General features: G+C 38.5%; 2 protein-coding genes across 3 annotated transcripts in view; one reads left to right on the top strand and one right to left on the bottom strand.

Annotated features, from left to right (window-relative positions):
* Window positions 1-23,549, bottom strand: part of PHKB (phosphorylase kinase regulatory subunit beta) — a 211,170-nt gene extending 187,621 nt beyond the window's left edge. For both annotated transcript variants that reach the window (XM_055331265.1, XM_055331264.1), the window contains exons 1-2: window positions 23,481-23,549; window positions 21,140-21,252 (exon numbers count right to left, since the gene is read on the bottom strand). In XM_055331265.1, the coding sequence (XP_055187240.1) occupies window positions 21,140-21,194 (55 nt within the window). In that variant the 5' untranslated portion in view covers window positions 21,195-21,252; window positions 23,481-23,549. The remainder of the gene's footprint in view (window positions 1-21,139; window positions 21,253-23,480) is intronic.
* Window positions 23,550-23,662: 113 nt separating this feature from the next.
* Window positions 23,663-26,826, top strand: part of ITFG1 (integrin alpha FG-GAP repeat containing 1) — a 286,036-nt gene continuing 282,872 nt past the window's right edge. Inside the window, exons 1-2 of the mRNA XM_055332316.1 lie at window positions 23,663-24,073; window positions 25,748-25,820. Of these exons, the coding sequence (XP_055188291.1) occupies window positions 23,866-24,073; window positions 25,748-25,820 (281 nt within the window). The 5' untranslated portion in view covers window positions 23,663-23,865. The remainder of the gene's footprint in view (window positions 24,074-25,747; window positions 25,821-26,826) is intronic.

The following is a 26,826-nucleotide window of genomic DNA, read 5'->3' as shown; positions in this document are numbered from 1 at the left end:
AGAGAGAGAGAGGCAGAGACACAGGCAGAGGGAGAAGCAGGCTCCATATCGGGAGCCTGACATGGGACTCGATCCCGGGACTCCAGGATCATGCCCTGGGCCGAAGGCAGGCGCTAAACCGCTAAGCCACCCAGGGATCCCCCCCAAGTAAGATTTAAATGAGAAATACTGCTTCAACGTTTTTCCACCAAAGCACTAAGCTATTTTCCAAGCAATTCTAGTGTTGATCACTGCACTCTGTCCATGTTAGCCTTGGAAATGATCTGTTTCAGACATTATACCTAACACACCTGTCCTTTACCTAGATTTCATTTCCCTTTACTTCTATTAGTTCAAGACATCTGCTGTGCATAAGAATAAAAAGTGCTCTCTTCTATAAGTTACATACATAACAACGGATAGGCTTGATTTAAAGAAATCTACCATGAAAGGAGATTTTTCTCTAGTGTATTATTAGAAATAATTTTATATCATTTTTTATTCTGAAAAATTTTGTACTTATTCTCAATAGCAATGTTTAGGAAGCCAATTTCTTCTCATTTCATTTAAAAGAGTGTCATTTAAAAAAAATAAAGGGGTATAATTTTATTGTCCTTCATTTTCATATTCCTGAAATTTAGATGCCACTGTTCAAATTTTTTTTGGTATCTTGGGTAAAGATATTATGATATACAAGGCCTATTAAACAGCATTGACTTTCTGTATGTGTGAAAAAATACACATGCTACTGATGACTGATATTTTGAAAACAATATAGATAAAAAAAATCTATATGATTTCTTACATTTTCCCTTCTGAGAAAGCAAAATTCAGTACAGAGATTGCTCAAGTTTTTTAGGCATGGGACAAAGGCAGTTAGAGCCAGACAGGATTGGCCCTGGAGATGCTGTCCACAAGTGAAGAGAACAATCAAGAGTGCCCAACTCATGAAGATACTACACTCTAAGATTATATTTTGCTTCACTTACTAGATTTCTTTTTTGAATTTGAACTTTGAATCTTTTTGGATTTGACCATAAGGAAAATCTATTTAGTATGAAAATGTATTATTCAAAAACAGCTAGAAAATCAAGTCATCAAATTCTATTTACCAAGCATAAAAGCGAAATGATTAGACAACATAGAGCACTGACAAGTTTATTCTGTACTCAAACTGAACTAATTCTTTCCAGTATGATTTATTCAAGTTTAAGTCCCCAGCTCCAAGGCTTTATCAGGGGCTACTGATACAAAATACAACCAATTCAGTCTGACCTAAAACGATTCATAACCCAGAAAAGAGATGGGTATGTAATTATGGCAATTCAGGGACATAAGAGCTAAAAGAAGCATGCATAAAGTGCCAAAGTACAAGCTGCACAATTCAGTGAAAACTGAGATGCAGAGAAGAGTGTAATCAGAAAATATGTAAAGATAATAATCACTGGAACCAAATAAAAGATTATAGGAGTATATCAAGTTTATAGAGAAAGACTGCTGAAAACAGGAAGAACCTCACTATAAAGGTGCAGAAGCAAGAAAGAAAGTGTCCCATATGGGAGTTGCAGATTAACAGCACTACAAAAGAGACTGCAAGATGGAGAGGAGAGTGGAAAGGTATCTAGAAATCTAACAATGGAGAATACTAAACAATAGGTTCTAGGTTTGCATTTTACCTTTTGGATAATGGAGAGCTGCTGCGGGGGGGGGGGCGGTTAAGCAAGAGCATTATATACTCAAACCTTTAAAAATATAACTCTTTTGGCACTGTGAAGGACTGCAGAAGTGGTGAGTCCTTGGAAAGGGTCTATTGGTTAAAAGTCCATTTTAACCAATGTTTTGGTTAAAATACTCATTCTAGAACCTTCAATTAAGATAGTGACAGCAAGAAGGCAGAGGGGAGGAAAAATTCAAGAAATATTTAAAACATAAAATAAAAAGACTATGGAAAAGCTTAAATTTGATACAGGTGTTAGGTAAAATATCAATACTGTATAGTTTAATACATAGTAGAAGGAGTCCAGTGATAATTCCTAATCCCTAAATGATTTTTATTCCTTCAAATTATGGTAATTAACTTTACATTCTGCTAGGATTTTTTTGTCCTTGTAGTTATTGTACAAATGATTATTATCAAAGCTACAAGCCTATTGAGAATTGGGATTACATGGGTAAAACAAATTAACTGAGCTTCATTATGTACTTCCATGAAAACAAGATAACACAACCAAACACAAGGATCTCTGAACTGACAAAAACAATGACAGAAACTGATAGATTCCACATTGCAAGGGGCAAGGGGGTGGGGTGGGGTGAGGACTAAAAGATGGCAGCACAGAAGGATCCTCAACTCACTTCCAATCATGGACATACCAAATCTATAACTGCATATGGAATAATTTCCCCCAAAACTAGCTGAGAAGCCCCTAAAAAAAAAAAAAAAGAATAAAAGGTCCACATCAAGGTAGATGGAAAAGGCAGAGACATGGTCTCACCAAAAACCTCACCCACAGTGCAGTGACCCCAAATCAGAAGTGATCTCAAACATACAAAGCTTCTCCTGAGTAGTGAAGCATTTGTGTCTCACATCAGGACCTCAACCCTGAGGACCTGCATCAGAGATATAAGTTCTCCAAATTGCTTTGAAAACCAATAGAGTTTATGTCCAGGAGACTCAAAGGGCTGTAGGGAAATGAGATTCCAGTCAGAAGGAGTCCCTCAGACTCAATCACCCTATGACTCAGAACAAAATCAAGTTTGAAAAATGCCTACACTATGTGTGGAGATTTGCTAATCTTAGTATGTGATGAAGGAGTGGGGCCCGTTGAGACTCTCGGGATAGAGACAATGGTGGGAAGCTGTCTCAACACTCCCACTTTACCCTGCTAGTGCCAGTTCTACCAAGTCCCATTCTTAAGTTCTCCCTCTATCTCCCTAGAGCTGGAGGACCTGCACAGTAACAGCACTCTCCCAGTGTCCCAATCACCTTGGGCAGCATGCCCCTCCCCCTGAAGTCTACACCTCCCTTTCTAAAGTGAGCAGGTGTGCCCTGACCATGTATTCTCACACTGCCTTGCTAAAGCTGGCAAGTATGTGCTGGCCCTACATCTCTTGTTCCCTTGCTACAATTCACAGGAGCCACCCTAGCCCTGCACTTTTGTGCTGTCTCACTACAGTTGGAAGTTGCATCACAGCCCTGGAAGATTCTGCTACCTTGCCAAAGGCAGCAAACACACACAGTCCACATAGGGGATGCCCCTAGATCACTTGGCTCTGGAGGCCAAGGAGACTTGCATTTCTGGGCCTCATGGGACCAAAACGATTGGAAACATAATTCTTATCAGTCTATCACCCAAAGGGCACTGCACAGACAGCTGACTGAAACACATCCCAGGTGTTTCTGTGAAAAGGGCCTATTTACTGGTCTTGGAGCCTGAGGGAAAAGTGTCAGGTTTCCCACACTTATAGAGACTATGGAAGTGATCCCAGGAGGCACAGACTGGGGGAAACTATTTTTGCTTATTCCCTTAGCTTCACTACAGCTTACTGACACCTACCAGAAAGGAGCTCAGACATTTGTCTGGGGCCCCAATTTTTGCAAGTGTTGCCCAGAGACACCTCCAGATGTCCAGGACAGGAAGCTACCAAGGTTTATAACTGCATTCCCACAAGACTATATATATTTGAATGCTTTAAAGGTTGCTGCCTGAAGGTCTGGCACCCATTCAGCCTAAACCTAGGTGCTGCCTGAGATCCCTCCCTTTGGAATACTGACAGGTCTTGACAGTCCTCAACAACTGGGACCAGTCAAGAATAAATCAAACTGCTTAGACGATCACAAAGGATTGAGTGACAACTAAGAGCTGGGGCAAGGTTGAACCATAAGTTTCCTCTCCTACATGAGGCAACTAGGCCAAGACTGGGAGAGGTAGCTACTTATCTAATACAGAGAAACAAACAGAATCAATAAAATGAGAGAATAAAAGAGTATGTTCCAAACAAAACAAAATGAAACCTCTGAAAAAAACCTTAATGAAGCAAAGACAGGTAATTAATCTAACAAAGAGTGCATAGTAATTATCATAAAGCTGAACTCGAGGCAAGAATGCACGTATATAGAGAGAACTTAAACAGACAGGGAATATTAAAAGTACCAAATAAGAAGAAAGAAAAAGAGAGATAAAGAGAGGGGTCGGGGGAGGGGAGGTGGAGGAGAGAAAAAAAAATACCCAACAAAAGTCACAAAGCCAAAAAATATAATAAATGAATTAAAAAACACACTAGAGGGATTCAAATCAGACTAGATAAACTATAAGAAAGGATCAGTGAGATAAAAGACAGGCACTGGAATTCACCCAAAAAAAGCAGAAAAAAAAATTATTTTAAAAAGTACAGGGATCCCTGGGTGGCGCAGCGGTTTGGCGCCTGCCTTTGGCCCAGGGCGCGATCCTGGAGACCCGGGATCGAATCCCACGTCAGGCTCCCGGTGCATGGAGCCTGCTTCTCCCTCTGCCTGTATCTCTGCCTCTCTCTCTGTATGACTATCGTAAATAAATAAAAAAAAATAAATAAAAAGTACAGACAGCTTAAGGGACCTATGGGACAACATCAAATGTAATAATATTATTATAGAAGTGCGCCAGAAAGAGAAGCAGGAAAAGGACTAAAAACTTAAAGAAATAACGGCAAAAAAACTTACCTAACCTAGAGAAATAAACAGATGTCACGCTCCAGGAAGCCTAGAGAGCTGCAATTAAGATGAACCCAAAGAGACCACACCAAAACACATTATAATTAAAATGTCAAAAATTAAAGATAGAGAATCTTAAATGAACCTGGCTGAATCAGTCAATAAAGCACACTAACTTTTGATCTTAGGGTTGAGTCCCATAGTGGGTGTAGAGATTACTTAAAAATAAAATCTTTGAGGCACCTAGGTGGCTTAGTCAGTTAAGAATCTGCCTTCAGTTCAGGTAATGATATGAGAGTCCCAGAATCAAGCCCCATATCAGGTTCCCTGCTCAGTGGTGTGGACTCTGCTTCTCCTGCTGCCCCTCACCCCACTTGTGTTTTCTCTTTCTTGCTCTCTCTCAAATAAATAAAATCTTTAAAGAAAAAAAGAATTTTAGATAAAATCTTTAAGCAAACTATAGAGACTTCTGACATACAATGCAACACCCAGAAGATTGTCAACAGAAACGCTGTAGGCCAGAAAGAGGTGGCTGGAAGGAAGAAATTTGCAATGAAAATTACTCTACCTGGCAAGCTTAACATTCAGAATTCAAAGAGAAATAAAAAAAGTATTCTAGACAAGCAAAAGCTAAAGGAGTTCATCACTACTAAACTGACCTTACAAGCAATGTTAAAGAGACTACCTTAAACTTAAAAGAAAGGGCACTAATTAGGAACAAGAAAACATGAAAGTAAAAAACTTATTGGTAAATATTTAAAAATGGTAAAAAATAATGGGTTAATCATTTATAAAGCTAATATGAATGTTAAAAGTCAAAAGTAGTAAAAATGACAATAACTACAATAATTAGGAAATAAAACAAAAAGATGTAAAATGTGACATCAAAATTATTAAAAAGTATGAGGGGAGTACATACGTAGTTTTAGAATGCATTTAATAACTTGCTATTACTCCAAAATATTGTTATATATACAGGATATTGTATGTGAGCCTAATAGTCAACACAAAATTTAAAAACTATGGTAAATATATAAAACAATGAGAAGGGAATATAAACATAACACTAAAGAAAAATATCATACCACAAATGAAGAAAGCAAGAGAAAAAGGAAACTACAAAAGAAGAAGAAAGGAACTACAAAACAGCCAGAAAACAATTAACACAATGGCATTTAGTACATATCTATCAATAATTGCTTTCAATATTAATGGCCGGGATCCCTGGGTGGCTCAGCGGTTGAGCATCTGCCTTCAGCCCAGGGCCTGATCCTGGAGACCCAGGATCGAGTCCCACATCGGGCTCCCTGCATGGAGCCTGCTTCTTCCTCTGTGTGTGTGTGTGTGTGTGTGTGTGTGTGTGTGTGTCTCTGTCTCTCATGACTAAATAAATAAAATCTTAAACAAACAAATAAATAAATATCAATGGCCTAAATATGCCAATCAAAAGACACAGATGTGACTGAATGGGTAAAAAAACAAGACTCATCTTTATGCTGTGTACAACAGACTAACCTCAGATATAAGGATACACAGACCAGAAGTGAAGGAATGGAAAAAGATATTTCATGAAAATGAAAACAAAAGATAAGGTAGTTATACTTATATCTGAAAAAAATACAGTAAGAATGTAATAATAGACAAAGATGCACATTATATAATAAAAAGGGTCAATGTAACAAAAGGATAAAACTTTTGTAAATATTTATGCAACCAACACAGGAATACCTAAAAATATAAAACAGATATTATCACACCCAAGTGAAAAAAACTGATAGCAATACAATATCAAAGAATATTAATACCCCATTTACATCAATGGATAGATCCTCCAGATAAAAAAAACAAGAAAACACTGGCTTTAAATGACACATTAGGCCAGATGGACTTAATGGCTATATACAGAACATTCCATTCAAAAGTAGCAGAATAAACATTCTTCTCAAGGGCACATGTGTCCCATGGAACATTCTCCAGGCTAGATTATATGTTAGGCCACAATACGAGTCTCAATAAATTTAAGAAGACTGAAATAATATCAAGCATCTCTTATAAACATAATGACATCAAACTACAATAACAAGAAGAAAACTGGAAAAATCACAAATACGTGAATAATAAACAACATGCTATTCAACAACAAAGGGGTCAACACAGAAAGAACGAATCAAAAATTACCTTGAAAGAAATGAAAATGGGAATACAACACACCAAAGTCAACAGAGGTAGCAAAAGTAGTTTTAAATAAGAAGTTCATAATGTAGGGCAGCCCAGGTGGCTCAGCGGTTTAGCACCACCTTCAGCTCAGGACCTGATCCTGGAGACCCGGGATCGAGTCCCATGTAAGGCTCCCTGCATGGAGCCTGCTTCTCCCTCTGCCTGTGTCTCTGCCTCTCTCTCTCTCTCTGTGTGTGTGTGTGTGTGTGTGTGTGTCTCCCATGAACAAAAAAATAAAATAAAATCTTTAAAAAAAAAAAGTTCATAATGATTAAGACTTGCCTCAAAAAAAAAAAAAAAAACGAAAAATCTCAAATAAACACTCTAACTTTAAACCTAAAGGAATTAGAAAAGAATAAACAAAACCAAAAGTTAGTAGAAGGAAGCCCTTAATAAAGATAAGACTTTAAATAAATAAAATAAAAGTTTTAAAAGAAAATAGAAAACATGAATGAAACTAAGTGGTTTCTTTCAAAAAAATAAAATTAACAAACCTTTAGCTAGACCCACTAAGGAAAAACAGGGGGCTCAAATAAATCAGAAAAATACAAAAGAATCCTAAGAGCCTACTATGACCAATTTCATGCCAACAAATTAGACAACCTAGAAGAAACAGATAAATTCCTAGAAACACAATCTTCAAGATGGAATCATTGAATCATGGAATCATTGAAGAAACAGAAAATTTGAATACAATGAATATTGGTATGTTAAGAAGAGTTAATATCTCTTCCTAAACCATTCCAAAAAATTGAAGATAAAGGAAAGCATCAAAATTCATTCTATGAAGTAAGCATTACCCTAATATCAAAACCAAAGACACAACAACAACAACAAAAAAGAAAACTATAGGCCAGTATTTCCGAAGAACAAAGATACAAAATCCTCAACAAAATATTAACAAAGCACCTCAACAATAAAGTCATTCACCACAATCAAATGAATGCCAGAACAGTTCGATATTCACAAATCAATCAGCGTGATACATCACATTAATAAGAGGAAGGATAAACATCAGATGATCATATTAACAGATGCAGAAAAAGCATTTTACAAATTCAATACCCATTTATGATAAAAACTTAACAAAATGGATATAGAGGAAATGTACTTCAAAATAATAAAGGTACATTTGACAAGCCCAGAGCCAACATCATATTCAATTTTGAAAAGCTAAAACCTCCTCCTGTAAGACCAGAATAAAACAAAGATACCCAGTCTTGGCACATTTTTTTTTTTAATTTATGATAGTCACACACAGAGAGAGAGAGAGAGAGAGAGAGGCAGAGACACAAGCAGAGGGAGAAGCAGGCTCCATGCACCAGGAGCCCGACGTGGGATTCGATCCCAGGTCTCCAGGATCGCGCCCTGGGCCAAAGGCAGGTGCTAAACCGCTGCGCCACCCAGGGATCCCCAGGCTTGGCATTTTAATTCAACATAGTATTAGAAGTCTTAACCAGAGCAATTAAGCAATTAAAAGAAATAAGAGGAAACTAAACTGGAAAAGAAGTAAAACTGTCATTATCTGTGGATGACATGATTTTATACACAGAAAACCCTGAAGACATCACTAAAAACTATCATAAGATCCATATCCTAAAATCAGTTGTGTTTTCATACCTAATAATGAGTTAGAAAAATAAATTAAGAAAACAATGCCATTTACAGTTGCATCAAAAAGGAGAAAATGCCTACAAATAATTTAACTGAGGAGGTGAAAGATGTGAACACTATAAAAACTACAAGACATTAAATGAAAGAAATCAAAGAAGACACAAATAAGTGGAAAGATATTCTGTGCTCATGAGAAGAATATTTTAAAATATCCATATTACCTAAAGTAATCTACAGATTCAAGACAATCCCTATAAAAATTCCAATGACATTTTTCACAAAAAAGAAAAAAACAATCCTATAATTTGTATAGTAACACAAAAAAACATAAATAGAAAATACAATCTTCAGAAAGAACAATGAAACTAGATGTATCATGATCTCTGATTGCAAACTATATGACAAAATTATGGTAATCAAAACAGTATTGTATTTTCATAAGAAAAGAAACACAGATCAATGGAACAGAATAGAGAGCCCAGAAATAAAATCATACATATATGGTCAATTAATTTATGACAAGAGAGCCAAGACTATACAATGGGAAAAGGGCAGTCTCTTCAATAAATGGTGTTGGGAAACCTGGACAGCCACATGTTTAAAAAAAAACAGAAAGAAAGGAAGAAACAAATAAACAAACTAAACTATCTTATACTATATACAAAAATTAGCTCAAAGGGGATTAAAGACTTGAATTTAAGACCTGAAAACGTGAAATTCCTAGAAGAAAACACAGGCAATGAGCCTGACATCAGTCACAATGACAATATTTTGAATCAACTCCGAAAGCAAAAGCAACAAAGAAACAAATAAGTGGAACTACAACAGACTTTTTAGTACAGCAAAGGAGATGAAATGAAAAGGAAACCTGCTCAGTGAAAGGAAATATTTGCAAATAATATCCAATAAAGGGCTAGTATCTAGAATGCATGAAGAACTCCTACAATTGGGATCCCTGGGTGGCGCAGCGGTTTAGCGCCTGTCTTTGGCTCAGGGCGCGATCCTGGAGATCCGGGATCGAATCCCACATCGGGCTCCCGGTGCATGGAGCCTGCTTCTTCCTCTGCCTATGTCTCTGCCTCTGTGTGTGTGTGTGTGTGTGTGTGTGTGTGTGTGTGTGATTATCATGAATAAATAAAAAATTAAAAAAAAAAAAGAACTCCTACAATTCAACACCAAAAAAACCAATCCAATTAAAAAAACGGGCAGAGGATCTGTATACACATTTTTCCAAAGAAGACATCCACAGGGCTAACAGACACATGAAAAGATGCTCAATATCACTAATTATCAGGGAAATGCAAATCAAAACTATAATGAGATATCATCTCACATATATTAAAATAACTATTATTGAAAAGGCAAGACAAAACAAGTGTTAGCGAGGATGTTGAGAAGAGGAAACACTTGTGCACTGTTGATGGGAATTAAATTGGTTCAGGTACTGTAGAAAACAGTATGCAGATTCCTCGAAAATAAAAAAAAAAGAACTACCATATGATCCAGCAATTCCACTTCTGGATATTAATCCAAAGAAAACAAAAACACTAATTCAAAAAGATAAATGTATTGCCATGTGCACTGCAGAATTATTTATAAGAACCAAGATCTAGAAACAACCTAAGAGTTCATCACAGATGAATGCATAAATTGTGGTATACACACACACACACACACACACACACACACACACACACAATGGAGATGTATTATTCAAAGAGTTGTACTTGTATGGAGTTTTTAATTCAGTCATAAAAAAGGATGAAATCTTGCCTTTTGCAACAATATGGTTGGACCTTGATGGTATTATGCTTAGTGAAATGTCAAACAAAGACAAATACTGTATGATTTCACTTGTATGTGGAATCTAAAAAACAAATGAAAAAACAAAAAGTCATAGATACAGAGAACAGGTCAGTGGTTGCCAAAGGGGAGAAGGAGTACGGGGGCAAGCAAAATGGGCGAAGATAAAAACATCCTACAACAAAAGAGTCATGGTGGTGTATTACACAGCATGGTGACTATGGTCAATACTGTATTTGTATTTGAGAGTTGCTAAGAGAATAAATCTAAAAATCCCAGTAACAACAACAAAAAAAAAATTTGTAATTTTCTACGGTAACAAATGATAATTTATTGTGGTGATAAATTGGCAGTGTATACAAATACTTAATCATTATGTTATACACCTGAAACTAAGATGTTATATATCAATTATACCAGAATAAAATAAATACTAATAAGAAGAGTCCATCAAGCAAAGATAATCACTCAGAAATATGTAAATTACGAAAATAAGCTCTTGATATAAAGAATTATATAAATATATTAAATATTACAAATATTTAACATGAAAACTTCATTGTCATCAGTAGACCATTTAAAAGAAACAGAATTGAACAGGAAAACTCTCATCCAAGCAGAAATGTATCAACTGAAATGCTAATACACTCTACCAAAGAACAGCATAATACCAAATAAAATTATGTTTAGAGAACATTTTTAAATAATTATTCTTAAATAAGTTATGTTTTAAAATGTATTTAGAAGTATGAAAGTTTGAAGGCTAAAAGGTCACCTAGTAGAGCATGGCTTTATTTCCTATACCACATCATGAGCAAAGCCTCATTGATGTTTACTACATTTTCTCTAGAGCTACAGATTTCTTAGTATGAATTTCCAGATGAAGTTACCTAACCAAATCTATAATACAAACCTAGTCAAAAACTATTGAGTGCTGGGGCACCTGGGTGGCTCAGCTAGTTAGGCCTCTGACTCTTGTTTTCTCAGTGCAGACACACACACACACACACACACACACACAACAAGCCTATTTACATTATCACTCTGAACTATTTTTGTCCTTCCTCTCTCCTCCTTCTGTGTCAAGTCCATAAAAGAACATATAAGTAAAAAAAAAAAAAAAAAAAAAACATTTAAGTATGTGATTCTTTGGAATTGGATTGTGTGGTCAATGGAAACCAATGTTTTAAATTCCCTGGAAAGGGATCCCTGGGTGGCGCAGTGGTTTAGCGCCTGCCTTTGGCCCAGGGCGCGATCCTGGAGACCCGGGATCGAATCCCACGTCAGGCTCCTGGTGCATGGAGCCTGCTTCTCCCTCTGCCTGTGTCTCTGCCTCTCTCTCTCTCTCACTGTGTGCCTATCATAAATAAATAAAATTTAAAAAAAAAAATAAATAAATAAATTCCCTGGAAACATGGGTCATGGATACTATATTTAAATAAATGTTGGAGTCATCAGGTGGCTGGATTCTTCCACCAATATTTTCACCCCTACCTGCTCTCTAAAATAAATAAACAAAAAAAAATAATAATAAAATAAAATAAAATAAAATAAACAAATAAATAAATAAAATTTGGGGGAAAAAAATGAAAAACAAAACAGAACAACAAAAAACAAAAACCCAACAGTGCTGCCGACCTTGAAATCACTTGGCCATAGGATGTTCTATTGTTCAAAACTTACTAGATAAAATGTTTTTACTTAAGGAGAGAGGACATAGTAATACAACCTACATTAAGATAGCAAGGTCTATGGTCAAATTATACCCACACATACTCTCTCATTCACACACAAGAGTTACTTGAGACATGCCAAAATTTCCATTATCATATGATCAGTAAATGCTTATATCAAAATATTTAAAATAAAAGATCACAATAAGTTTAGAGGTTTATTCCCTAATCGTTCAGATGTAAGTTCAGATGTAAATTTCAAAAACTAACAAACATCTGTCCATAAAGCTGAAAACTTCACAGAAAAAAACAGTACACTGATTAAAGCCACAGCAAGGTCATGTTTATGACAAACTGATTTTCTACAACTAGAAGAAATTATCAGATATTTATGACCAAGTTTAAAATTAATTGAACCACATAAAGAAAAAGAATTGAGGGATCCCTGGGTGGCGCAGTGGTTTGGCGTCTGCCTTTGGCCCAGGGTGTGATCCTGGGGACCCGGGATCGAATCCCTTGTCGGGCTCCCGGTGCATGGAGCCTGCTTCTCCCTCTGCCTGTGTCTCTGCCTCTCTCTCTCTCTCTCTCTCTCTCTCTCTCTGTGACTATCATAAATAAATAAAAAACTAAAAATTAATAAAAAAAATTTAAAAAAAGGGGATACTCCCTAACATTTAAAAAAAAAAAAAAAGAAAAAGAATTGAAATACACAAAAAATTCTTCACTGGTTCAAAGCGAAGATAGAAATGTAACAGAAAATAACAAGTTAAGCACATGATACGAGTATGTTCAAAATATACCAGAAACGTATGTGATAAAATACTGTCCAAAGCTCAACTGTCCAATCCCAAACCCTGGGCTTGTCCTTGTCAGAATACCTGCACAGCTTTAGCAGTTAAGACTCAGTCTGTTACCAAATAACAACATCATGGCTGTTCATCTCCATGAGCAGGATCTATATATTTGCAAAAATTCAGTCCTGAGCTATAAGACTTGAATCTTAAATGCCAAAAAGGCAGGACCTGGATATGGTGTGAGGTTACAGATTTATTATTGCTTTATTAGCAAATACAACAATAAGCTTTTAAATTTTTTATGTAACAAGTTAAAAACTAATGCTGTATATTTGAAAGACAACCAAGAACACGAGACCTATATCAGAACCTATAAAAATGGCCAATTTCAATTATACACATAAGAAGATTCACACTGGTTTCTGGAAATCACCATTCATCTATAAAAAGCAACTTCCTCAAGAAATTCGTGAAATATGAACTGCAAGAGAAGAAAGCTATGAAATCAAAAAATTAAAAATGAATAATTGGCTTTAAAGGATGAAGGTGTAGTCATATCATTGTTGGTAAAAAGTAACTAATAAAATCTGTAAGAAAAAAAGGAACAAAATAGAAAATAGGAACAAGTTTTTTCATCTTTTAAAAACTACCTCTAACCAATGCAGCCAAATCCTAATGTGACAAAAATGAGAACAAGTATGAATTTATTAAAAACACATCACAGAAAACTATAATGAACGATCAAAAAGCATTTACTAATTTTTCACAACCAGGTTTATATCAACAGTTACAATTTCTGTTTTCTGCCTAGAGATTTAAAAATAAACCTCCCTCAAAATCTTAAAAGACATATTCTATTATGTGTTTACTAGTAAAAATAAAATATTTATATCTGTCACAAACCCAGTATCTATTAACAGGTAAATCAAATGCTATATGCATCTTTCAGTCTGAACCAAGAAAAGATACAGCAGAACCTAGCAAAATTTTGCAGATTATTTTTCAGAAATAGAATGGCCAATCTGTCATTTTAAAATATGGACAAAGATTATAATGACATAAGAATAAGATTTATAAGAATTTACTATATATATGTATATGTGTATATATATATATACACAGACACACACACACAGGAAATCTTCTGTTGAGTTCTAAAAGTCTGTTGAGTCAAAAATTATGTGATAAATGGTAAATGGATTCTAATGCATAATCAAGGTGATCACATTTTCTTTTTTTTTTTTTTTAAGATTTTATTTATTTTTTCATGAGATACACAGAGAGAGAGGCAGAGACACAGGCAGAGGAAGAAGCAGGCTCCATGCAGGGAGCCTGATGTGGGACTTGATCCCGGGTCTCCAGGATCATGCCCTGGGCTGAAGGCGGCGCTAAACCACTGAGCCACCAGAGCTGCCCTAGGTGATCACATTTTCTGAATCTGGACTGATGACAGAGCCAATATCTGCCCTTTCATAGACATTCATCACCCAACATGGACTGAGTGACCTACATGTCTGGCATTGTACCCTGTGTTCCTGTGTTAAGTGTCAGAAACAGACATATAACACATGGTGTCTGCCATCAGCTACTCCCTATCTTCTCCCACTCTCCAAACTATTTTTCACTTAGTAGCCAGAGGATCTTCATAAAATGTTACTTGGTCTTATCACTGTATTACCTCAAATTTTCAATGGCTTTCCCTCTCATTTACAATAAAACCGAAGTATCTTCAAGGCTTCCAATGGCCAGCCCATCTCAGTCAATTTTCTCTCTCCTATTCCTGTCATTCACAATGCTTTGTTCTTTGGCCTTTTCAATGCTCCTCAAATGTCCAGCTCTGTCTATCCACGATCATAGCCTAGAACCCTCTTCACCCTAAATTTTCATTTGACTTCTACTTCCTCCCTTGGTTCAAATGTTACTTCCAGAGAAGATTTCACTAAAGTCCCACACTAATGCTGCAAGAGACGGGGAGCTGATGAGTGGTATTAAGTAAGAAAGTAACAGGTCAGTTTTTGTTTTAGAAAAATCATCCAGATAGGAGCTTGTAGAACGTTGCTTGCTGGAGGTGGTATGAGGGTAGATGAGGGCTTAGGCAGCAAAGTTAAGTAGGAAATAGTCCAAGAGAGAGATAGAGATTCTATGTATACAAGAGCACTAAAGTCACCTTTAGCTCTACATAAAATTCCATTAGGCTATGAGCTCTCTAAAACCAGTATTATATATTACAAACTTCCTATGACATTAGAGAACCCCATAAACATTAGTTAATCTGAAATGAGTGAGAGAAGAGCCGTGAACATAACCAAGATATAAACAATAATCACTGCCATTTATCTGTGGAACACTTAGTCATTATACATAATGAAGAAGAGGAAGGCAGCAGTGGTTAGCAGTGGTTCTGCCAGAGTCTGTATCACAGCTTCATGACTTTATGTGAATTTACTTCTTTTTTTTTTTTCAAGAGAGAAGTAATAGTACCTACGGCAAAGAATTGCTGTGAGATTTAAATGAAATGCACTGAAAACAACACTGCTTTTCACATATTAAATACTTAATAAAAATTAACTACTACATTAGTCACTGCTGTCATCATCAACATTATAATCTTTATTGTTATTATTAGTACCACTACTACAACCACCAGGTACTTCACAGGCATTATTTTACTTTCACAAAATAACTTATGAAGGAAATACTATTATCTCTACTACCCAATGAGGGAAAGTAGATAGAAAAACAATTCAAATAGTTTATAAGTATCATACTGGAATCTGAGCCTAGTAGTATGAGTCTAAAGTCTGTATAGTAAACACATGATGACAGTCTCTCAAAAGGGGCAGGAGGGACTCAGGTGTGATAAGTGATACAATTTTCTAAACAATATGATTTACTGAACATATATTATACTCCAAGACCTCTTCTAGGCTCTAGGGATACAGGAGAGGACAAAACAGATGAAATCTCTTCTCTCATATGTGACAGGTAAGAGAAAAATATCAAATAGTGAGAAGTATACTACAGAGCATTAGAATTAAGAGTGATGTGTCTTGGGGCCATTGAGATTGGATAGACAGAAAAGGATACTTAAGTTTAAGATGAGAACCTAAAAGACAACCAAAAGGGACAAGCACATGCTACCAAACACCAGGATAGAGAGCTTTCTAGGCAGAGGATCTAGCTATCACAGGGAGCCTAAGGGAAACAAAATTGAGTCTTAAGCAACCAAAACAAGTCAGCATAGCTGAAGAGCAATGGGTGAGGAATGGAGTGTTCCATGAGAAGATTACAGAGATAGGCAACAGCCAAGTGCCTTGGGTCACCCAAGGGAAGGGACTGTGGATTTTATGCTTAAAGATAATAAATGATCACAGGAAAGTGACATGATCTGACTTACATGTTTAAAAGAATCTTCTCACTGCTGGGTGGAGAACAGATTGTACTCAGGCAAGAACGTGAGTTCTTTCCAGGCTATCTCAGTAGTTTAGATCAGAGATGAAAGTGGCTTAATCTAGAGAGGCAGGAGTACAGATGGAGAAAAATAGACAGATTTTGGTATACATTTTTGGAGATGGAGTAGAAAAGATTTACAAATGAACTGAATAAAAAAAGATGAAGAAAAATGGAATAAACTCTGTATCTTTAGCTTGAACAGCTGGAAGAATAATGGTTTCGTTTACTGAGATGAAGAAGATTAAGGAGGTGCATATTTGGGGTAGGAACAAGAGTTAGATATAAGAGTTCGGTTTTGGCCAGGTTTCATTTGAGATGCCCATCATACACCCATTTGGAAATGTTCAGTAGGCACCTGGATCAGAATTAGGAATTGTGAAAGTTCCTCCTATCCTTTCTCTTGCCTCACAGACGACTGAAGATAAAGAAAACGTGAAGAGGAAAACAGATTTTGGGATGCGCAATGTGAGTATTCTGTAACAATCTGAAACAGTGAGAATAAGACATTGTACTCCTCATGAAACTATTTCACTTATAGAATCTAAAGCATCATGTCTGCTGAGGATAATGATACAAAAAGAAAGCAAGCTTTAAGGTCAATGAGATTCATGCCAGGAGAGTTAAGCCACATCATATGGCCTCTATTTCTTAAATCTTTTAAGATTATAGGGCAGGACCTCCTAAGAAGAGATCAGAGCTCCCAGCAGGATACACTTTACAAGTGTTTCTGAAAATTCCATCCTACTTGAAGGGAACCCATTGCATACCCAATAGAAGATAAAAATAACCTCTAACTGTACATAAAATAATAACTGCTCTCCCTAATCTCTGACAGGAGTTTCCATGGAAACTGTCATAAAGAATTTCTTTAGACTTCTGATTATTGACAAAAATGAAATGGAATTGGAGTCAAATGAGAACTAGATAATGGGTAATCAAATTTAAGCTAATTGCGTTTTAGTATGACAAGTTTTCTTAATCAAATGGCTACCTAGATCATAGATATCAAAATAAGAGAGATAAGCAACCTTATCTGTTTTTGCAGAAGTCCTATTCTTAAATACCTTATCAGCAATATTGTAAAAGACCATGTTAGGAAAGATAAGAACTAAAATTTATTGGGCAGCTACTAAATATCAAGTGTTTTGTGTGTAACACCTTATTTAATTCTCACAATAATCCTTCCAGGTAGTTTTTATTACCCTTATTTTTATAGAAAAAGAAGCCAATATCTCTGAGGTATTACCTGTACTCCCTACACAGTGCAGAGCCTGACACAGGACTTGATCCCAGGACCCTGAAATCATGACCTGAGCCCAAATCAAGAGCCAGGCACCAGATGTAAAGTAACTTGTTCAAGATCAAACAGATAGTAAAGAACAAAGCCAGGATAAGATTTAGGTTTAGTTGAATACAAAATGTATACTTTTCTCAGGCTTTTAAAAAGGGCCCACAGTGGCCTAAGAGCCCAGGTATGTGATCTCGTAAAACCACAAGAAACTTTTTGATTAATTGTTAAATTAGGCTGAAGACAGGGCTATCAGATAATGGCTAAAAAAGAAGGGTGGCAGATATGTAAAATAAAGAGTTGAGTTATGCCCAGAATATATAGTAAAACTTTACCAAGTACTGATATGCCCATAAAATGAAATTAAAAAAGGAAATTAGGGGGATCCCTGGGTGGCGCAGCAGTTTGGCGCCTGCCTTTGGCCCAGGGCGCGATCCTGGAGACCCGGGATCAAGTCCCACGTCGGGCTCCCGGTGCATGGAGCCTGCTTCTCCATCTGCCTGTGTCTCTGCCTCTCTCTCCCTCTCTGTGTGACTATCATAAATAAATAAAAATTTAAAAAAAATTTTTTTTAAAATTAAAAAAAAAAAAGGAAATTAATCAAAGAACCTAAAAAGACATCAGGAAAAAATACAAGTCTTAAGCAGATAAACTCACTTAGATGGTGATAAGGTTAGGGAGCTAAGATAGAGATACTTCATTTTAGGAAAGAGTAACTTCTAAAACTATTATCTAAGAATAAAACTAAAAATACCAAGACATTTCTTATCTCATTACAAAATGCTATAACAATTACCACAAATAATTCAACCGCAATAGCACCATGACTGCTATTGCTGACCAGCTCTGTTAACCGAACATATTGCATAACTGTACTAGTCACATGAAAAATGGAGGCAATATGAGGTACTGAATGCTACACTCCTTTCCTAATTCCATACCTTATTTTGCTGGTGGAGTTTGCCTATAAATTCATGGTCTTGTACATTTTACTCCAAGGTTCTTTAAAGAAAAACTGGGACCTCCAGGTATCTCTTTGGATTTAAGCAATGGAAACCAAATAAATCATATTCAACCACAGTACATATGGACACATTAGCAGTCAGAGCACAACTTAAGCATGCACACACAGAAATGCAGGGCACACAAATTCAGCATAGGGTAGAACAAAGACAAAATAGTAGAAATAACTTCAGGAGAAATAAAGAGGGTTAACAATGCATAAAACAATCTAGGTACATTGGACGTTAATTTTCCAAAATCAAGGTAGTCATTAAAGGTACAATCAAGGTTTTCATTTTTTGTAACATTGGATAGGGTCTAGCCAAAAGCACCAGGGAAAAGCTCAGGTGTCAACCAAAGAAATGCTTTAAAATAATTGTTAAATAAAATTATTCCTTTTTCTTAGGATTGATTGATTTTAGAGAGAGTGAGAGTGAGAGAGAGAGAAAGCAAGCAAATGAACAGGGGAGGGGCAGCGGGAGAGAGAATCCTCAAGCACACTCCCTACAGAGTGCAGAGCCTGACACAGGACTTGATCCCAGGACCCCAAAATCATGACCTGAGCCCAAATCAAAAGCCAGGCACTCAACTACTGACTGAGCCACCTAGGCACCCCTGAAATTATTCCTTAAAGCACTCTCGTACAATGATAATGTCCAAAGAATGACACAAAGGAGAAAGCAAATCGTTTCCAATGCAGTATTTCTCAATTAGTAAATAAATTATAAATGCAAATCACTCTGAGTATTTTTTAATAGATAAAAGATTTAAGGAGTTTTTAAAGTCATTATTAAGTTTTGGCTAGAAGAGCTCCCCCTCCCCCAAAAAAGTGTAAATGTTGAAAATAAGTCACAAGGAATTGGTTCCTTAAGACTCTTTAAAACTGTGAGGTTTGGTATATTTCTATTTTGTTTCTTGGTGCATTTTATTTCAATTTAACATAGTACTGGAAATGTTTCTTGTATATGCCTTCAGACACTCTATATAATGTTAAAACACTCTACATAATGTTAATTCCTTATGTCTTGAAATTTTCAGGACTATTGATACATAAAAGCATATCTTTAGTATTCTCTTTCCACATAACTGCTGAATGACTTTACTAGTGCTGGAAACCCACCAAGCCCTTATTATTAGGAAAGCCAAGATGGAAAACAGAGCCGGGTGCTTAAATTACAGAAAACACAGTCCAAAGATACATGTCTTCTTGTTCTCTTAGTTCAAAGATTAAATTAGAAATCAATTGTAATATCATATAGTATATACTATTTTGTTATTTAGCAGATGACAACTGAAGACAAGGATCATTTTCATTCCTTAATAAGAGCTTTCTTATCTGTGATTTTTCCTTAAGCTCCTTCCTATTTCCAGAGTTTCCTCCTCAATCTTGCCAATATAGGATTTAAAGTCTAAATGGAAATAAAGGGGGAATCACTGTCAGGCCTTGGGCTGCCTCATCCCACATTCACCTATTAATGAGCCTTGAGGTTGAATATTCTGCTTAAGACATCTTTGAGACAAAAAGCAGCCTCTTGCCAACAGGCTTCTCCCAGAGTGTTCACATACAATGAACAGGTTTTAAATGGCCAAGATGGGTAACTACCTACAGGAAAAAGCTGTAAAGAGTTTAGTCTTCATTTTACCTCTATGGCCACTAAACAAAGGCCTTTTCTTCTTCTGTAAAGGAAGAATGATTACATCCAAAGACCTGAATTCCTAATGAGAATACAAAGGTGGTCTAAACTTCCTTGAAAATGTCTTCCAAATCCTGGGCACTCATCAGGGAAGCAATCAGCTTTCATCCAGCTTGCAAAGGGTCTCAATGTGACAGTCTAAGAGCTACTGTGCCAATGTCTCCTCTAGCCCTTATACTAGGATGCCTGAGGTGGAAGGCAAAGCACACAGCCTTGAAACAGAATCGTCTAAGATTTGGGGCAAGATGCTTTACCTTTGTGAGCTTCTTGTCTATAAAACTGTATATAAAAATACCTACATCACAGGAGCACCTGGATGGCTCAGTCGTTAAGTGTCTGACTCTTGATCTCAGCTCAGGTCATGATCTCAGGCTCATGAGATTGAGTCCCGCATCAGGCTCCATGCTGACCGTGGAGGCTGCTTAAAATTCTCTCTCTCTCTCTCTCTCTCTCTCTCTCTCTCTCTCTCTCCCCCCGCCCCTCCTCCCACCTCTCCCTCTTAAAAAAAGAAAAACCTACTTTGCAGGTAGTTGATGTCAAGGAAATAATTCTAACACTAACCAAGAATTTCTCATTTATAGAAGTTATTTCCATTATGCAAGAAGATGATAGTCACTTAAGAAGCTTTATAGGTAACCATTTTACAATTGAGGCTCCCAAGCACTGTGGCTCCTAGGCTCGGGTCACCCAGAGCTGGTATAAGGACGGGATCACCATTCTTACCCTTCTCATGCCTTAAAAAACACCACCACAGGCCACACTCAACATACAGTAAGTAAAAAGTTGAACCTAACAACAGCAGAAATGATACTAAGGCTTGGGTCCACCAAAGAAGAAATTTTTTAAAAATTATACCATATGGTTGACATGAATCTTCAGAAACAAAGATATTTAAAATTACCAAGTGACCCGTTTGGGGTCTACACACTTACCAGACCTTAAGAAAGCTGGAGGAGAAGAGATGACGGCATCAGGTGAGCTGGCCATTTCAAATTGTTGACTCTAATCATAAGTGTCGCAGGCTAAACTACAGCAATTTTCAAAACTGTTTAGTGAAGGTTAGAAGCAATCAGCGTTAGATTAATTGAAAGCAGTGTGAGCAGTTATTAACATGATGCAGTGTGCAACAAAGGCAATAATTGAGGTTCATTATAATTTTATTTTCTTTTTAATGACTTGAAATTCTGATTTTCTTTGCTTTGATAAATTACATTTGCTTATATGGATGAGGCAGGAAATATATAATATCTACTTATTAAACATTACATAAGTGTAACATACTCTATTGAGCAATGAAGTGATTATGTGACTATGTAACAATGCTCAGAACTTTGCAGTGGTATCTATCTCAGAATCAGGCAAGCCCAAGTTTTAAACTAAGCTCAGTTTATACGTTATTCTAAAAGACACAGGAATCAATGATTATTTTTAATGACACAGGAAATCAATGATTCATTCAATAAACTTAGTAACACCTTACAGAGTTAGAACCTGAAACCTCAACTAATTTGGAGGAATGACTTCAAATGGTAACTCTTTTACTAGGATGATATATACAGTAACATCCAACATTTATACTATGCACTTAACTACCTTGCACATGAAACTGGACTTAAGTGACTGCATTCAACAAAAGTTAAATACAATCAGGCTTTTTTTTTTCCTCCCTCACCTAAGAAAGAGAAAGTTGGTCTTCAAAGCTTACTGTTAAGACATGCAATTCAGAGAAAATAAAGACTGGAGAATAAATCCTGTATGCTTATTAAGAGAAAAGAGAAATGCTGTAATATAGACGTTGAGGGCAGAGCTCAGTTCCCTGTAAGAAAACTCACGTTACTCTCTTTGACCAGGTTATTAGCAATCCAATTAACACTTTTTATAGCCCAGGCAGACACATTGTTAGTCAATATTTCAATATGACACAAAAATTTTAAGTAGCGTGAAACAAAAATATATGTGATTACTCCAAGGAACTATACTGACTCTGAAATGTACTAAGGACTTACTTGTCAAAAAATTTCTCATACTTTTGGGGCAGTTTTGCTATAACCTAAGTAAATAGCGCAGAACTTTTAAAATAAGGTCTAAAAACATAATGAAATCAGCAAAGACTGAATGAATTTCTCCTGTAGGATTTATGAAATTAGATGCCTTCTTTAAATAAATTTAAAAAAAAAAAGGCAAACTACACCACAGACAACTAAGAACTTCACAAATTGGAAAAAACGCAAACATAATGGGGTATATTAGCTGAGACAACAAAACCAAACAAAACAAAACAAAAAAAAAGCCCTCCCAATATCAAGGCAAAGGCAGAACTGATGTTCCCAGGGCTATGCCTCTCCTCGTCCAACATCAGCATCTCTCAACATGGACACATAGTAACGTCAATCCTTTAAAAGGGGGAGATTCGTAAGGGAACACTTGTCGTTCCACCCGTCCTTCCTGTTTTAGAGGCACACTTTTCGCTCACGATTCTATCCAGCCAACCAGAAATAAGGGAAGTTTCAATTCCACCTAGAGGAGTGATGAGCCACGAGCGCTAACTTGCAAGTCGTGACTCTGCAGTTTGGACGAGTCAGTGGAGGCGCTGGCTTCCAGCGGTGCTAACCGCCTGCGCAGCCGCGGCTCCGGGCCTCCGCGGCTCCGGGTCCGGGACGCACAGCAGGGATCCGAACCCTGGGGCCACCCGCCCAGGTGAACAAGCCCACTTCCTTCTGGGCCCTGAGCAGGCTCGAGGGACACCCCCCCCCGGCCCCACCCCCGCCACCTGCACAGCCTCAGGCCCTGTCCTCCCTCAGCTTGTGACACGGAGACAACCGGCTCTGGCTCAGAACTTGCCGAGAACGTAAAAGGGAGATACGACACAAGGCAACGCTTTCCCGCTGCCAGTTTTCTAGGTCCCTGTCACAGTCCCATCCTAAGAATGAAGCTATTTGACTTCTGAGGGAGGACGCCTGATTTCTCCAGGCGTAGCCGACACCCCACCTAACTTTCCAAGGTGGGGGTGGGGGTGGGGGTCGGGAACACATACGAAATAGCACTGGGGGGAATACACATTGATGTAGTAAAGTTGGGGCCACCGCCCACTGGTGGAGGTCGAGGTAGACCAGGGGGGAAGGCCAGGGCCGCCTTCTGCTTTCCAAGGGGATAACACGCGGGCACAAGTTCAACTCCAGCCCCCCACCCCCACCCAGACTCCCGCCCAAGGCGCCAGAGGGGGTGCACCACCCGGGTGCCGGGGGGAGGGGGTGGCGCTCCAGCCAGCCAAACCTGAGCGCTTGGCCCGGGCTCTCCGCTCCAACACCTTCCAGTTCACTTCAGCCATGAGCCCCGCCGCCCCCACCACCGCGCTCTGGCCGTCTTGGCCACCGCCCCCAGGGCCGCCTGTCAGCTCCGCCCGGCAGGCCCCGCCCCCCCCCGCGCGACACTGTCGGGAGGCGCGCCGGCCGGAAGTGAGCGCAAGGGCGGTCTTCAACCCAGCTCCGCGGCCTCCGAGGCGTCAGAGGGGTAGCCCTAGGAGAGAGTGAGATACGGACCGGCGGCGACAGCCACGAGCGTCGGGGCTGTGCGCCTTCTCTCTCGGCCGGCTGCACGGTGCTTTCCGGCTGCCGTCAAGCGCGGCAGTGGGCCGGCGGGCGGGGGCCGAGGGGCTGCCATGGCGGCGGCGGGCCGGCTGCCTAGCTCCTGGGCGCTGCTGGCGCCGCTGCTCGGGGGGCTCGCGCTGCTGGGAGTCGGGCCGGTCCCGGTGCGGGCGCTGCACAACGTCACGGCCGAGCTCTTTGGGGCCGAGGCCTGGGGCACCCTGGCGGCCTTCGGAGACCTCAACTCCGACAAGCAGACGGACCTCTTCGTGCTGCGGGAAAGTCAGTGCTTGCCCGGCCCTCCCTCTGTCCGCTGTCCCTGTGCCCCTCCCGGTGTCCCCACACCCCTCGCCCGGATGGCCGGTCCTCCTGCATTTCCCAGCCCTTCTCTCCCAACCCTGTCTCTCCCTTTATCTCCAGCGTCCTTTGCAGCTTGCCCGTTTTCTCCATCTTCTCCAGCCCCGGGTGCCGGCCCGGCCACCCACACAGTTTGATCTATCCACCAAAGCCCTGGAAACACCCCACATTTTTTTGTTGTTACTAAAAAGCCTGCGGCCTTCACCCACGTACCCTCTCCTCCCCCATGGAATCACCTGCCTTCCAAAGACCTTCCTAATTCCAGACTTTGTAGCTTGCTTCTGTTCCCTCCCAAAGCCCCTTTATTCCTTTCTGCTTTACTTCCTTCAATCTTCCTTATCCTGTAATGAACTGGAAAAGATTTCAGCTTGACAATTTCTTCTCGTACCTACCTTCTCATTTGCCTCACTCACCCGCCCCTCCCTTTGTCAGGTCCCAGCTTTCTTTGAAGCTACTGTGCCCTGCCCCCCACCCCGTGCCCTGAACAGTCCACAGCCCACACCAGCATTTTGCAGGGACCATGGATAAACCCAGTGTCTCCTTGGGAAAGGATTCTCAACTGCAGATTCTTCTCCCTGCTGAGCTGTCTATTTTGTGCACTTGACCTTTTCCTCACTTTGGTCACCACCCTAGTCTTCCAAATCTCTGCTCTCCTTGTCAACTTGAGGTTCTTAGGAGTTATTTGCTTTAACCATCACTAAACAAACCGTATTGTCAACCTTGATGCTAACAATGGGTAATAAAGGATCTTAGCATTTTGAGTACACACAAACTTGGGTAGATGAAGGCCACTAAGGAAGAAAGTGAAGCAGGTTTATACAGAGCTTCGCAGGATCTTGGTCCAGGTGGCTCTGGACTCTGGATAGTTTTCCTGTCTTTTTATGACTATGTATTTATTGCAAGAAGGGTGCATCCTGCCAAACCAGTAGCTACTCCATCCAAACTGGATACAGAGACTCTCCTCTTAACTCTAAAGATGATTTGGGTTTAATTAAACAATTTCAAAAGTCTGTTGCAATGAGTTCTCATGAATGCAGCCAATGAGTCCTAATGCTTCAACTTGGGAGATGGTTCCATAGGAGCCACAAGAGGAGGGTCTTGGAGGATTCGACTTTTTCATAAATATATAATCATATCCTTGTTACCAGTCAGATACCTGCAGTAAGAGTTCCTATTTCCTGGTGCCATGTGTGTGTGATAAACTAAAAAAACCTTGAAGAGATCATGTTGTTAGGTTTGGGGAGACAAGGCTTGACATAGACTATAGTTAAAAGGCACGTTCTTTATATGGTTCTTTTAAGTCACCTAATCTGATTCCTGGCTTTTTCCTGGCAAAAGCCATTGGCCTCACTTTGTTTTGGCCAACTGCATTTTCCGTGTTCATCCTTCCTGTTTCTGTATCACTTGACACTGAATTTGTGATACACTGTTAGGTATCCCCATTCATTCAGACAAGTAGGACTCACTGTGAGAGGGAAGAGGAACTGGAGTAAAATAAAAGTTCTTTTGTTAAGAATAGTACCCAGAATGCTTTTTGTAACCCCTGATTGGAAGTTATTTGGAAATATTTCTCTAATAATGTATATTCGCTTTTTTTAGGAAATGATTTAATCGTCTTTTTGGCAGACCAGAACGCACCCTATTTTAAACCCAAAGTAAAAGTATCCTTGAAGTAAGTACAAGTGTATCTGTTCCTGTAAAAATAATCATTATTGTAATGATTGATATGCAATACCTAGTTGGATTGTCTTTCAAATCAACTTTACTCAACTTTGTTGACACAAAACCACTGGTTATAAAGTGTCAGTAGCAAGTAATTTATTAGGAAAAATAATAAATATACCAAAGTTTAAAAATTATTCACTTTTTTTAAAAATGAATAAATTTGAGTAAATCAGGTCTGTTCTCCATAAACACCTTTCATTCTCTTGCAATCTAGTATCCCTTCTTGAATGTGTTGAAGACTGTCACTCATTCTGAGTGTGCATGTGGGAGCACCAAGCTCAGCAGGTCAACCATGTGCTGAGGGGGTGGGTGGGCTTCATTTGCACTGGGAAAAGGTCAGTGACCTCTTCTAATTTTTGTTTGACGGGTAAGTGCTGGGTTTTTTAAGGTTTATTTTAAAGGAATTTAAATCAAACATTTGTAAATGTTCAAATAGTAATTCTTATTTTTCTTTTATATGACCAGCACTGTCTGAAACTCAGTGATCATCATCAATAGTGAACCAGCACAGTTTTGAAACATCAAAAAACAAGGTTTCATTGCTGGATGGTTCAAGGAAGAAGAAATGAGTTAGTGCAGACTAAAGTGGAAGCTTCTAGAAAGTTATAGGATTTCAGTGACCTTCAGTAAAATATAGCTGAGGGCTTTCAGATTTGAGAACACAGCATTAACAGGAGTGACAGTACGCATGTTGTGAAGAGGAGGTGGAAAGATTTACCTAACAGACGTGGATGATATACTTGGAGAGTTATGGACCAAGAAGATGAGATCAGGGCAGACTAGGAACCTTCATAAATACCACAGTTTGAACTCAATCCCATGAAAAGTGGGGAATCTCTATAGGTTCTTGTTTAAAGGAGAGCTGAAGAAAATGATATTTTAGGTTGATTTTCTTAGCCATGTACAGGATGCATTGATTTGTAGAAAGACCAGAAATTACTTGGGAAATGGTT

Source organism: Nyctereutes procyonoides, unplaced genomic scaffold, assembly GCF_905146905.1.
Source record: "Nyctereutes procyonoides isolate TBG_1078 unplaced genomic scaffold, NYPRO_anot_genome, whole genome shotgun sequence".
Taxonomy (NCBI): domain Eukaryota; kingdom Metazoa; phylum Chordata; class Mammalia; order Carnivora; family Canidae; genus Nyctereutes; species Nyctereutes procyonoides.
Note: the sequence above shows the minus strand (reverse complement) of the source record. Positions and strands in the feature narration are given on the sequence as shown.